This window comes from Pseudophryne corroboree, chromosome 2, assembly GCF_028390025.1.
Source record: "Pseudophryne corroboree isolate aPseCor3 chromosome 2, aPseCor3.hap2, whole genome shotgun sequence".
Lineage (NCBI taxonomy): Eukaryota > Metazoa > Chordata > Amphibia > Anura > Myobatrachidae > Pseudophryne > Pseudophryne corroboree.
Genome location: NC_086445.1, coordinates 407,774,791 through 407,788,730, shown reverse-complemented (window position 1 = coordinate 407,788,730; position 13,940 = coordinate 407,774,791). Strand labels below are relative to the sequence as shown.

The following is a 13,940-nucleotide window of genomic DNA, read 5'->3' as shown; positions in this document are numbered from 1 at the left end:
TGCCATGTAAATGATTGCCACTTTAAAAAAAACAAGAGAACTCTCCCAAAATCTCTCACCTTCTGATTCTCACACCCTATTACATCCCCGCCACCTTATGTTTATGTTTCTTCTAACAGGAAAACCCCTTAACCTAACTTGTAGAATTCGATTTAGATTTGAAAGACATTTTAATCCAGTGATTAAATGGACAATGATGAACCGTAATTTCAAAGAAGAACATATTGGAGGAAGTGATCATTGGTAAGAGAAAATATGTATGTAGTAAAGAGTTTGTGACCTGAAAATATACAGCATAACAGCAAAACTGTTAGTTGCTAGTAAATGGATTTATGCCACTGTATTATTAAATGGAGATGCTAAATGGAGATGTCATATCCAAAAATTATTTGTGGCCTTTAATTATTTCAGAAATAAAAATAAGTGATTTTAAACATTTATTGAGTCATTGACATTACAATAAATGAATGAAGGGGTGCATATAAGGTACTACTTACCTATTCAGGTGTCATAAAGTGCAAATCACGCATGAAAATGCAGATATATACTGTATGCAGTTCACATGCAGTATATCTGCAGTTGTTATTTACGTGGCATATTCAAATAGATTTGCAAATGCATCCAGATCAGGGGCGGAGCTACCATTGGTGCAGCTGGTGCATTGCACCGGGGCCCCTGAAGACTAAGGGGCTCACTGCTGTCTAGACCAACAATGAGTTATCCCCTCACCCCACGCAGACCATTTTGAGCAATGACGGATGAATGGCCCAGTGCAGAGAGCAGGGTGGGCACCACTGTCTGAGGGTGAGCCTTAGGTAGTCAGGACTGACATTGTGTGTGTCAGACTTATAGAGGAGTCCTGCCACCGATCAGTGCTGGTGATAACATACACATACTGCCTCTAATTGACAGACAGCTGTACATAATTTCTGATTCACTGCATTCTGAGAATTAAAGGCAACTCACAACTGGTGTAATTGGTACTGTCAGAGTCTGCCCAACTGAGTGCCAAAGTAAGGAATGCACAGAGGGTGGGGGCCCTGTCACAGACAGAGCAGAGGCTGCTGTGTTCCTGCTCCCATCAAGGTACATGCACCATGTTTTTCACACCGCGCAGGACATTGTGCTTGTACCATTACCCACTGTCTCTCTCTGTCACCCACTGCCTCCACCTGTCACCCTCTGCCTACCCTTGCCTTCCGTTGTCACCCTCTGCCTTCCTTTGCCTTCTGCTGTCACCCTCTGCCTCCCCTTGCCTTCTGCTGTCACCCTCTGCCTCCCCTTACCTTCCATTGTCTCTCTCTGCCTCTCTATGTCAACCTCTGCCCCCCTCTGCCTTACACTGTCACCCTCTGCCCCTCCCTGTCACCCATTGCTGTGTGGAATATTGTGAACTTGGGGTGGGGTGGAGGACGGGGGACCAAATTATATTTTTGCACCTGGGCCCACCACTAACAAGTTCTGCCACTGATCCAGATACAAGCAAAGCAGACCTATTGCCAAACATTCAAATAAAACAATCATGGTTATTGTGTTTCTTAAGCTACTGTACATATAGAAACTCCATTGTAATCAATGGGCTGTTGAAATGAATAGTTTATCCATAAATTGAAAATAAATAAATCCTTAAAAAGTCCTCAATCAGCACCAGCAATAGACAGCCTGAGTTGGAATCCACTAAGGCAGAATGACAATAACAACAACGTGCATGGGATCAACCTGCTAGAATGCAATTCAGCTCCAGGCTGGTTCTCACTATTAGCAGCGAACCAGGATACTGTGCTGTCATAACAAACCAGCATACTGTGATTAACCACCCAGAAGTATAATGCCTTATTGTTTTGCATGTTTTCTTTGAAAAGTATTTCTGATAACGTTTGCTTTGCTTTTGTTCCAAGTATTAAAAAGGTTATTGGAATTGAGTGTTTCTTCACAATCACCCTTCATAAAGTAACAGTGGATGACCTCCATGCAACGTTTTACTGCCATGCTCAGAATTCTGTGGGCAATGCTACTACAATGATTACATTATCAAAAAAAGAAAAAGGTACAAAAATAATTTTTGTAGTTACTAAAGGTTATGAATGTTGACATGTTGCCTGTCAACATTATGGTGTCAAAATAATGAAAGTCGACACTGTTAATGTTGACCTAATAATTACATCCCATCAGTGTGGTAAGCAGCTGGGCATTTTTGGGCCGTAACAGGGTGGTGGCTATGCAGATGCATGGAGTTAATCTGTATTATGGGCATGTTATGTGAGGGTTGAGTGACCGATGGGCGGGATGTTGGCGGTCAGTATACCGACAGCGGCATCTCGTCCATCATAATCACAACAGCCCCTCATTTAACCCCCTAACCCTCACCTTTTCCCTACCCTAACCCTCCCTTGCCTGCTGCCTAAACCTAACCCTCCCTGCTTGGTGCCTAATCCTAACACTCCCACCCCGGTCCTTAACCCTAACCTTCCCGTGCCTGCACCCTAAGCCTAACCCACCTTCTGCGGCCTAAACCTAACCACCCCCACCACCCGCTGCAGGACGGCAGCGCATTAGGATGATCGGGATGACGGCTGTCTGTATTTTGATGCAGGTATCCCATTTGCCATCAGTATTTCGACGCCGGGATTGTGTTCGCCCTCGGGATCCTTTGCGTCAGTATAAAGACTGCCGGGGGATCCCGTTCATTGGGAGGCTAACTGCTTCCCATTGCGGGCATACATGGACACTGCAGTCTCCAACTCAGACTCGTATGCAGGGCCGGACTGCCTATCTGTCACTTCTGGCAAATAGCAGAAGGGCCAATGGGCCAGTCCGGCTGTCATAGACATAGTCTCCCAGCACTCTGCTTGGCAGCCTGGCTCTTATAGACAGGGGCTGGCTGAGCAGTGCCGCAAGGCTAGACCCCGTGACTCGCGGCACACCTCTGTAAGCTGTAACAATGCCCCCTTTTCACATGCACAATTACATGCCAGGGCTACAGAATTGCCCCAGTCTGTCCCTGCCTGTTTATATTAAATTGCCGCAAAGCAATAAGTTTTCCTATTCTTATGAGCAGCATAAGCTTATGTAAAAAGGGAAAGATGAAGCTAACATATTGCTGTGTATATTTAAAAATAAATAATTTTGCATGAGAAATAGCTCCGGGTGTGCTATTCAGTTATTCGTAATTTTCCCTGAACTGCAAAACCCTGGGTTAATGTAGCTTCATGCAAAGTGCTGGAATATTTGGGCTTCCCTGTGCTTTAAATGCATATTAATGCAGATTTTTCCTTGTTGCTCCTGGGGATGCAAAGAAAAATCCACCCTCTGCAGCTTAATGAGCAGGAGTCCCGCAACTAAATGAATCGGGTAACTCGTTCATTTAGCTGCACGGTAAACCCTGCACCTAACTGAATCTCCCCCTTATGAACTAACATTTGAGTTTTTTATTATATTGCTAAAATAATTGATTACATATCTTTAAACATGCTTGTGAATGGCATATGAATATCCTTACAAAGAACTAAGTTTCAAATAGGGTTGAAGTTACCTAAAGGATAAAAAAAAAAAAATCTGCCATCAAATTCTATGGTGTAAATTTACTAAGGTGTGAGGTTTTTTTTTTAAAACTGGTGATGTTGCCCATAGCAACCAATTAGATTCTATCTATTATCTTCTAGAAACAGCTAGATAAATGTTAAGTAGAATCTGATTGATTGCTATGGGCAACACCACCAGTTCTAAGAAACTCCCACCTTAGTAAATTTACCCCAATGTTTCTTTGTGTCTATGTTTATGTTATACGTACTTTTTTTTATCTATAATTGTCGTTAAATATACTGTATCTTAATAAATTGAGTTCTGGGGGTATATTTACTAAAACTCGATTTGGGTCGATTTTTGGTCGATGTTTGGACGATTTTTGATGGATTTTGTGCTTCAAGGTCTAAATCACACATTTACTAACAGATGATTTTTAACATTGTTTAAAAAAAAATATGTAAAACATAATCTGTTAGTAAATGTGGAATTTAGACCCTCAAAATACAAAATCGACCAAAAATGTACCCAGATTCACTTCTAGGAAATAGACCCCTAAATCCCACATTTACTAACAGATACTTTTTGACATACAGTATTTTTTTTAAAAGGATGTCAAACATCATTAGTTAGTAAATGTGTGATTTAGACCCTGAAACACAAAATCGATCTAAAATCAACGAAGCATCGACCAAAAATGTATCAAAATTTGAACCAAATCGACTTTTAGTCAATATACCTCTATACTGTATATAGTTTTCTCCTTTTTTTTTTTTGATACATGTACACAAAAATGTGGGATTTTGTGTCAAAATGAGTCATTGGCAATGATAGTTATTCTGGTTTCATGGATCTAACTACTCGCGTAACATGTTTAAGCAAAATCCATATAGATCAAATGATGGGATGAAGCAAAATAAAATGTTTGTTGTTTGTATTCAATATTTACATGGCATGTGGAGAGATACACAACTTCCTTTGCTGTGATATATTGGCATATACATTACAAAACTCATGGATTCTGGATTTCTTTTGCAGCAACCAATTTACTTTGTGGTCTCATAGACATGTTATTAATGTCCAAGTTTGTTATGGGGGTAATTCAGAGTTGATCGCAGCAGCAAATTTGTTAGCAGTTGGGCAAAACCATGGGGGTCATTCTGAGTTGTTCGCTCGTTGCCGATTTTCGCTATGCTGTGATTTGTTGCAAATTGCGCATGCGCAAGGCACGCAGGGCGCATGCGCTTAGTTATTTAACACAAAACTTAGCAGTTTTGCTGTGGCTTCTGCGGCGCTTTTCAGTCGCACTGCTGTTCGGTAAATGATTGACAGGAAAGGGGCGTTTCTGGGCGGCAACTCAGCGTTTTCCCGGCGTTTGCAAAAAAACGCAGGCGTGTCAGGGAAAAACGCGGGAGTGTCTGGAGAAACGGGGGAGTGGCTGGCCGAATGCAGGGCGTGTTTGTGACGTCAAACCAGGAACTAAACGGACTGAGCTGACCGCAATCTGTGAGTAGGTCCAGAGCTACTCAGAAACTGCTAAGAATTATTTAGTAGCAGTTTTGCTAATTTTTCGTTCGCTATTCTGCTAAGCTAAGATACACTCCCAGAGGGTGGCGGCCTAGCGTGTGCAATGCTGCTAAAAGCAGCTAGCGAGCGAACAACTCGGAATGAGGGCCCATGTGCACTGCAGGTGTGACAGATATAACATGTGCAGAGAGAGTTAGATTTGGGTGGGTTATTTGGTTTCTGTGCAGGGTAGATACTGGCTGCTTTATTTTTACACTGCAAGTTAGGTTTCAGTTTGAACATACCCCACCCAAATCTAACTCTCTCTGCACATGTTATATCTGCCCCCCCTGCAGTGGACATGGTTTTGCCCAACTGCTAACAAATTTGCTGCTGCGATCAACTCTGAATTAGGCCCTATGGCCCTCATTCCGAGTTGATCGCTCGCTAGCTGCTTTTAGCAGCAGTGCAAACGCTAAACCGCCGCCCTCAGGGGGTGTATCTTAGCTTAGCAGAAGTGCGAACGAAATGATCGCAGCGCTGCTACAAAAAGATTGTGCAGTTTCTGAGTAGCTCGAGGCTTACTCCTAGCTAGCGATCACTTCAGTATGTTTAGTTCCTGTTTTGACGTCACAAACACGCCCTGCGTTCGCCCAGTCACGCCTACGTTTCCCCAGCCACTCTTGCGTTTTTTATCTGACACGCCTGCGTTTTTACACACATTCCCCGAAAACGGTCTTTTAACACCCAGAAACACCCACTTCCTGTCAATCACTTTGCGGCCAGCAGTGCGACTGAAAAGCGTCGCTAGAGCTTGTGTAAAACTGTATCGGCTTTTGTGAAAGTACGTCGCACGTGCGCAGTGCGCACCATACGCATGCGCAGAAATGACGATTTTTTTTGCCTGATCGCTGCGCTGTGAACAACGGCAGCTAGCGATCAACTCGGAATGAGGGCCTATATGCGCCTGTGCTAATGCATGTGTTAAGCATTACAATTCTGTAGTATATAGCCTCTAATTGTATGTACTGTATTTGTTTTCATTTGTATTTTCAATTTGTATACAGTACTTTTCTCTCCTCCTTTGCTCCAACAGACATTGTATTCTTCATATATGTATTGTGTGCCACAGTGCTTTTCCTGCTGATCCTGCTGGCAGGAGGTGGATTGATGTACTTTTATTGGATAGAAATAGTGTTATTTTACCGGCATTACCTATCAAAGGATGAAACTGTTGGAGGTAAGACCATTACTCAATAATATAATAAGTGCTATAAAGAATATTTAAAGTTCAGTACATTTATCAGAAGCATTATCAGTAATACACATTGAAGGACAAGCCACATTAATGTTTCTCTAAGTAATATATGTATAAATGGCAAATCTCTCAATAGTCCCATTACATAGGCTACAAAACGGGCAGAGCTTCTGGTCTGATTGGTTTTGGGTTGAACAGGGTAGAATTTGCCTGGATTTGAGTTGAGCCTAGTTTGTCCTTATTCGGCATGTGTAAATGCTGAGAAGTATGTAAATGGTGCATACTGACTATTATAGTATACAGTAAAAATGGGAGGCATTTGATATGCCGACTGTCGGGAACCCGGCGCTCAGCATACTGGCGCCGGAATCCCGACAGCCGGCATACCAACAACTATTCTCTCTCTTGGGGAGTCCACGACACCCCTGGAGGGAGAATAAATCCCGCAAGGGGCTGTTTTGCGCTCACCCCACTGCCTGCATGCCGGCGGTCAGGATACCGGCACCGGAACGCTGAGCGCCGGGATCCCAAGCGCCGGCATAACGTACTACACCCAGTAAAAATGTTTCATGTTTTCCAATTTGAGGGATCACTTGATGTTCTTCACCCATGCCCTGACTGACTGCGGTGTTATATGATGCATTAATGGCTTAGTTGCAATAATGAGGTGGAAATAGAGCTTTAGGGAAAATGTTCCCCGTTATCTCTATCCTCATTATACACTGATACATTAGAAGATTGCAATTACGGTGCAACGCCTCACTGATTAAAGAATGGGGTGACAGGGGGACGGGTTCAAATAAGCACTAGCAAATAGTTCACTCAAATAGGCATTGTCTGGGCAATTCATTTTGTCTCATAGCTGAGAGCAATGGTCACAAGTGGCATCTGCACTTGGAATAGACTAGATAATAGCAAAAAGCTAACTATGGTACCACTATTCGTTTATTACTTATTGGTAATTCCATCTTCATGGTAAGCATTGGTTTCGTTGCAATATGCAAATAATGGTAACATTAATGGTACATAATATTAACATTAACGTTTCTTTAGATGACAAGGACTTTGATGCCTTTATTTCATATGCTACACATAGCTCTGATCTCAGCGATGAGACCAGAGAAAACCATTGTAAAATCGATGATGATGAGGAGCGATTTGCAACACAATTGCTACCAAGTGTGCTGGAGAACAATTATAATTACAAACTCTGTATCCTTGAAAGAGACATTCTACCAGGAGGAGGTGAGAAACCATTCACAATGATTTCATGTCATTTCATAGAAAGGGTTGTCATGACTGCAAGGTCAGGGTGTATATAATTAATAATTATTATCATTGCTCTTATGCCAGGAAAGCATAAACTGTCCCCACTAATCTTAAAACCATTATTTCCCCCACTAATGGCAGCAGCAGAGGTTTTCACTGTTGGGTTCCATCCTGTCAGTGAGCCTGTGCAATCCTATGACTCGCATGTGTACTATGGGGATGATTCTGAGTTGGGAGCAATGCAAAAACAGCAAGTAACTGTGTATCTGGGCAAACCATGCTGCAATGCACAGGGTATAAATACATTTATTTCATTTTTGCATGCAGGGTAAATACTGGCTCTGTTTGCATGCAGCCCACAAATTCTGGACAGCTTTATTTTTACACTGCAAGTTATATTTCAGTTTGGACATGGCCCTATCAAATCCAGTGACGTGCGGTGAGACATTGCCCCACATCAGCCAGGTACCTGCTGGACTTCTTTTCCCCCCATCTTTCACTGGCAGTGCCGGTGTTCACACCTCTCACTCCCCCGCTGGAGAGACTGAGCTCGGCGGCGAACAGGCTACTCGGGTCTGCGGGCCTCTCTCCTGGCATACGGCCAGGCTTCCTCTGCTAGCTGCTGCAACCCCCTCCCGGTATGCGGGGCCCAGCGGCGCAGTGGGAGACAGGCAGCTTCATCCCCTGTGAAAGGTGTGTACTATAACAGCGGGTACGGAGCTCCGGTCTCTTCCTGGATGGTCACATGACATCTCACATGACATCTCCAATCGTAGCTCAAGCCTCTGTGAGGCATGCCTCACTTTGCTCTTTTTTAAGTGGTGTGATTGGCCTCTGTGAAGCCCTGCTTCACTCTACAGAGCAGCGCTGCAGCAGTCCCCAACCATGAGAAGTGAGGCAGAGCTGTTGCTGCCTCATATCTCGTTTCTCCCTTCAGTTCCAGGGAGATCCGTACATCTGGAGCATTTTAACTAAACAAATTATTACTTTAATACAAAGAAGATGTTTATAATTTGTAAATATTATCTTTGTATTATTCTAATCATTTTTATAGTTAAAACTCTGGAGTATTGACAGGGAGTATGACAGGTGAGGCTCTGCCTCCCCTGCCTTCCCTGACTGCACATCCCTGATCAAATCTAAATCTCTGCACAATTTAAATCTGTCCCACCTGCAGTGCAGCATGGTTCTGCCAAGGTGTAAAGGTCTTGTTTTTGTTTTTCTATGCGCTGGAGGAGATGGAGGCAGGCATGGCATTAGCTGTCGTATTTCCGAGATCCATAGCTAGGATATTTTGTGAAAATCATTTTGAAAAACACTTTCTGATAGCTTACCAAGGCAGACTACCTTGATAAATTTACCATTTCATGATGTGGGAATCCAAGTTATACTGAACACATACCTGCGAACCGTCCTGATTTTTGCAGGACAGTTTCACTTTCAGGGGCTGTACAGTACATAACATTTATGCATACCGGTGCGTAAGTTCATCCCAGTAGCCCGCAGGAAAACAAATATGGTGTGTGAATGTGTGTGTGTATATATACATAATATATACATCTCACAATGCAGCAGTAGCAGCGGGTGCACTGTTGTTTGCTTCAGCGCAGGCTGAGCAGTACCAGATGGGCCACCCTGTCCCCTATTGCAGGTGTTAGCAGGACTCCTGGGACAGAGCCGATTACTCCTACCTCTATGTCTGTCTGTTTTTGCCCAGTTTGTTCTATTACTGTTATTCTAATTGTAAAGCGCAATGGAATATGCTGCGCTATATAAGAAACTGTTAATAAATAAGTAACTGTGTAGAAGCAGCTGGTGCACCACAGAGCTCCATTGGAAGAACAGCGGTCACATTTGTGAACCACACAGGTGCTGCTGCACATGCAGGTGCCCCTTCAGGGCTTGGAGCCCGGAGGCAGCCATCTCCATTGCCTGTGGGAGTTACACCCCTGCATGTATAGAATTTTGATTACTAGAAGCCATAAGAATCTGTACCTGGCCACCACTGCACCGGAACACGTGCATGTAACTGATTGGTTAAGTGACAGCTGCATTTAGAGTACAGGGCTATTTGCTGCAATGCGCAGGTATCATAACAAGTCAATATAATTAATTTACACATTTTTATTAGCATAGAATTGCCTTTGAAAAGTTGCCACTTCGTAAATATATCCCAGTGGCAATTACTTGACATTTTATCTTACTGTCTCACATATTACAGCAGTACATTTCTATGCACTTCTTATCATGTACCTGCTGTTTTTTGTATTGGATTACATTAATGTATATAATATTACATTAATACAGTGGATAAATTAAGCTTGTTCTAGCAATGTAGACTGGATGTCTGGGATCACAACTAGCGGTATGGTAACCGCTTTCCACTAGACATGGGGGTGACCTCTCACTTTACAGGATGTCATTTTCAACTTTACGTTTCGTCTGCATATTGTCATAAATGCAGTAGGTTTTATATATTGTATTGAAAATTTGAGTCACTGCTGAATCTGGTACTAACTTTGTTCCCGTGTATTACTTTTTAGCCTATGTTGAAGATATTGCGAAGATCATTAAGAGAAGCAGGCGAGCTATTTTCTTACTGTCTCAGAGATATATCACAGGACCAAGCTTGTTTGAACTGCAGGCAGCTGTTACTTGCTCTGTGGAACAAGAAGAGCCTTTGAAAATGATTTTAATTAAATTACATTCATTTAAGGAGCCGGATTCCATGCCGCAAGTAGTGAAGAAAGCCTTGAAAGCTCTACCAATGGTCTCCTGGAAAGGAGACTTAGATGGCAAAATTGCACAGAACACAAAATTCTGGAATAAGGTCCGGTATTACATGCCAGTCAAAAAGATAAAGCACAATGGGAAAATATAATGTCCTATGGACTAGTAAAAAGTAAACTATGTCAATGTGCGACCCCAAATTATCTGAAATATTTAACAGAAGAGAATACTCTATAGGGGAATTCAATTCTGCATGATGTGCTGCAGAACATCACCATAATACCTCAGATATCACCAATGTCTCAGTCAGCGCTAATGGTAGAAAATGTCCACAATTTGGAAATACGCTTTCAATGGTGCAGTGTTCTTGATGATCTTAAAAAATACTATATATTTAGTGTCTAAAGCACCCTTTTCAAGTCTGTCTAATTCAATCACATAGAAATTGAACAATAGTCAGTTCTATCATCAAAATACTTTTGCAATTACTTTAAGTTAGGGATGTGTTGAGTGTTAATAATTTATTGGAATGCAAGTTTTTTTTATATTGTTGTGTTTGTTTTGTGACTTCTGCTCTACAGAACTTGTTGCCTAAAAAATATATGTACGATGCATGGGCCATCACTATATAGATATAAATATATAAAGACTGTTGAGACATTGAAGTTCATTGATTTACACAGGTATCCCTCACAGAGGGGTGGAGTGATACAGCGCAGGGTGTGTGATCTGTCTCTGAGGAGAAGGGTGAAGTGATGTAGCCTCAGTGTGAGGATTCCTGTTAGAGATGTATCAGGAGTCAAGTGAGGAGAGGAGCTGCTCCGGCGCCCATCATGGGCTGTGTTGGGACAGACGCTGCCTACCAGCCTGGATGATAGAGCAGAGGTCTGATTGGAGTCAGTGAGCAGCATCACAGCAGAGGAGCTGCCTGCATATTCTCCTCCTTCATCGTGAGTGACAGCAGATGCTCACAGTAGAGGAGGGAACACTCATAGGCGGATTCAGGGGGGGCACTCGGGCCCATGCCCCCCCTATCGTTTCTGACTTCTTTTTTTCAAAAGGAGAACAGCAGCAGCTACTGCTATTTCCGTCAGTCAGATTTGATAAAAGAGCCGGCAGGCACTAGGACCCGCCGCGGCTCTAACAGCTAGTCCGTGTGGTAACCAATGGGGAGGCTGGAGCTGCAGCTCCAGCCTCCCCCTGCTCACACTGCAACCTGCCTCCCCCACTGCCAGCTGGCCAGAGTCCAGCCCTGGCGCGGGGTTTAAATGCCATCATCGAGTAAGACTGTTACTTATGATGGCGCAGAATGCTTCATTAGCCCTCACTGCACTGCACAGTTTCCCAGCGCTTCCTCCTCCACTTCCTTTACCGCCATGCTAGGTGCAGTCAAACTCAGCCTCAGCTTTGAGAAGGCGGCCCGTGTGATTGTGACATGGCTGTCCTGCAGAAGTCTTATGCTGCTTGTTGGAGATCCAGCTGGCTGCTTCTGCTAATCAAAGATGGGCAGTTCGTGTGCTGCAGTCTGAATCTCAGTGCAGTGCCCAAAACAAGGTATGCTGCACCTGCCACTACCAACTAAAAACTTTAATAATTATATTGTGCTGAGGTGCCTTCCAGTCTCCCATAACTAATGGAACAGGTGACCAACATTTCAAGGGCCAATCAGCCTTTTCATCAGGGTGAAACATTGGCAATAAACCAGGATGCGCTCCTACAGCCAATCATTACCTGATGGTGTATTCTGTGAGGCCACGCCCCCTATGATACCACACCCCTTCTCTGGGAGCAAGCGTGCCTTAGGTGCATGTAAATATAACTTACCGTTCCCCTATCATGGTGCCCCCCCTTTCATTTTCTTCTGGATCCGCCCCTGGGAACACTGAATCTGTAATACCCCTTTCACACCGCAAAAATAACCCAGTATCGACCCAGCATATTGCCGGGTCGACACGGGTCAGTGTGCGATATGAAAGGGGCCTTGGAGAATTCCCAGATCGCCTGACCCGGTAATAAAAGGGATTATTCCTGGGTTGAATACCAGGTCAGTGGCAGTGTAAATGGGTTCCCGGGTTGATGTGACCCGGGACCTGTTTACTAAATAGGGAGAGGCAGTGCGGAGATGAGCTCATCTCCCAGTGCCGCCTCCACCCCCGCTGCTGGCTCTGCCCCCTGCCGCTATGGCAACCAGCCCGGCATATTGCCGTCTTGGGAAGCCAGCACTGAGGCTCCAATGCTGGATCCTACCCGGGAAGGACCCGTTTCCAATTCCCGGGTGGGATCCGTCATTGGAGATGTGAAAGGGGTATAACTGATGGTGCTGAACAGCACAGTTCCCTCAGCGTGATCAGGTCTGTCAGCAAAACATTCTGAAGCACACCAGCCCACCGTTATAGACAGGCACATGAGAAAGGAGCTAAAGGGAAGCTAGTTTTATTTCTTTGCATCTGTGGACCTTCTAAAACAGAGACAGACAATGTAAAGGTCCATACACACTTAACAATAAAATGAGGGACGTCGCTCATTTTCCCCCTCCTTGAGCGATGTCGTTCATTTTATCGTCAAGTGTGTATGCCACCAGCGACGACCGATGCGCGGCCCCGCGGGTCGGCAACGATCATCGCTGTCGGTAGGGCATGCATTAAGGATGTGGACTGTCGTCCACGACCTTCATGCAGGGCTGGCGGAGGCGTGACATCACTGAGCGATATGAGCGGTCATAACGCTCAGTGTGTACAGTCGGCCGCCGACCGGCCGGCCCGGGAGGGGGAAACATTAGACAATGTCGCTCACAGAGCGACATCGTCTAATGTGTATGGGCCTTTAGAGTATAACCTCACAAGGCTTAGTTAGCAGTTGACATTTTCCCTCAAATTTTAGACAGCTTCCTCAAGAGATGCAGTAACTAAAATATGCTGTCAGAAAAGCCACTTTTAGAGTAATTGTACTGTCAAAGTTGTACCATATAGAAGCTCCAAACTATTGTTCTTCTATATAACAGTGTCACATGCAATAGTTGTAAAGCAGCTAGTAGGGTCAGTGACTAAACTGAACAAGGAGCACTCTGCAGTATGAGCAGCTGGTAGCCTGGCTGTGTTAGAGAAGGAATCCACTCCAAATAATTTGCAGATTCTGCAATTTAATGTTAAACTCTTCAAGGGCTACTTAATTTACTGAAATATAGAGATGGCGATCAGAGCCAGTGTGTATCTGTAAAGAATATATCAACCGTTACATGTTTCAATTTTGTGGGCAAGAAAATAAAAAGATAAACCGTTGCACTGAATATTAATGTATGTTACTATTACTGTTTGTGCCTAGGCCTAGGCTGTAACCATTGAATTTTATTTTTGAAATAAAAAAATTTTACAAACTTTTTTTTACACAGTATTTTTATAAAAAGCAATGGTTGTAGAATTAAATTGTTAGGAACCAGGCAATCATTCTCAGTGCATTGTCAAGAGAGAAGTGGGATGACAATATGGGTACACTCAGTGGCCTGTGATTGGTTAAGAGTAGGGGGCAAATGGATCCATCCTCAATTGCTTCTTTAGTGAAGAATCATGTACGAATGGCCTCTGGTACCACTTCCAAGAAAGGTTCAGGATTCAAGGCCTAATTCAGGAACTTTGTTAGCAGATGGGCAAAACCATGT

The 13,940-nt window shown here is 43.7% G+C and overlaps 1 protein-coding gene across 1 annotated transcript in view; it reads left to right on the top strand.

The window, feature by feature from the left end:
• The window catches only part of IL18RAP (interleukin 18 receptor accessory protein), a 30,112-nt gene extending 16,450 nt beyond the window's left edge, over positions 1 to 13,662 (top strand). The window contains exons 5-9 of the mRNA XM_063953428.1: positions 120 to 243; positions 1,899 to 2,047; positions 6,125 to 6,268; positions 7,340 to 7,531; positions 10,099 to 13,662. Of these exons, the coding sequence (XP_063809498.1) occupies positions 120 to 243; positions 1,899 to 2,047; positions 6,125 to 6,268; positions 7,340 to 7,531; positions 10,099 to 10,436 (947 nt within the window). The 3' untranslated portion in view covers positions 10,437 to 13,662. The remainder of the gene's footprint in view (positions 1 to 119; positions 244 to 1,898; positions 2,048 to 6,124; positions 6,269 to 7,339; positions 7,532 to 10,098) is intronic.
• The last annotated feature ends 278 nt before the right edge of the window (positions 13,663 to 13,940 follow it).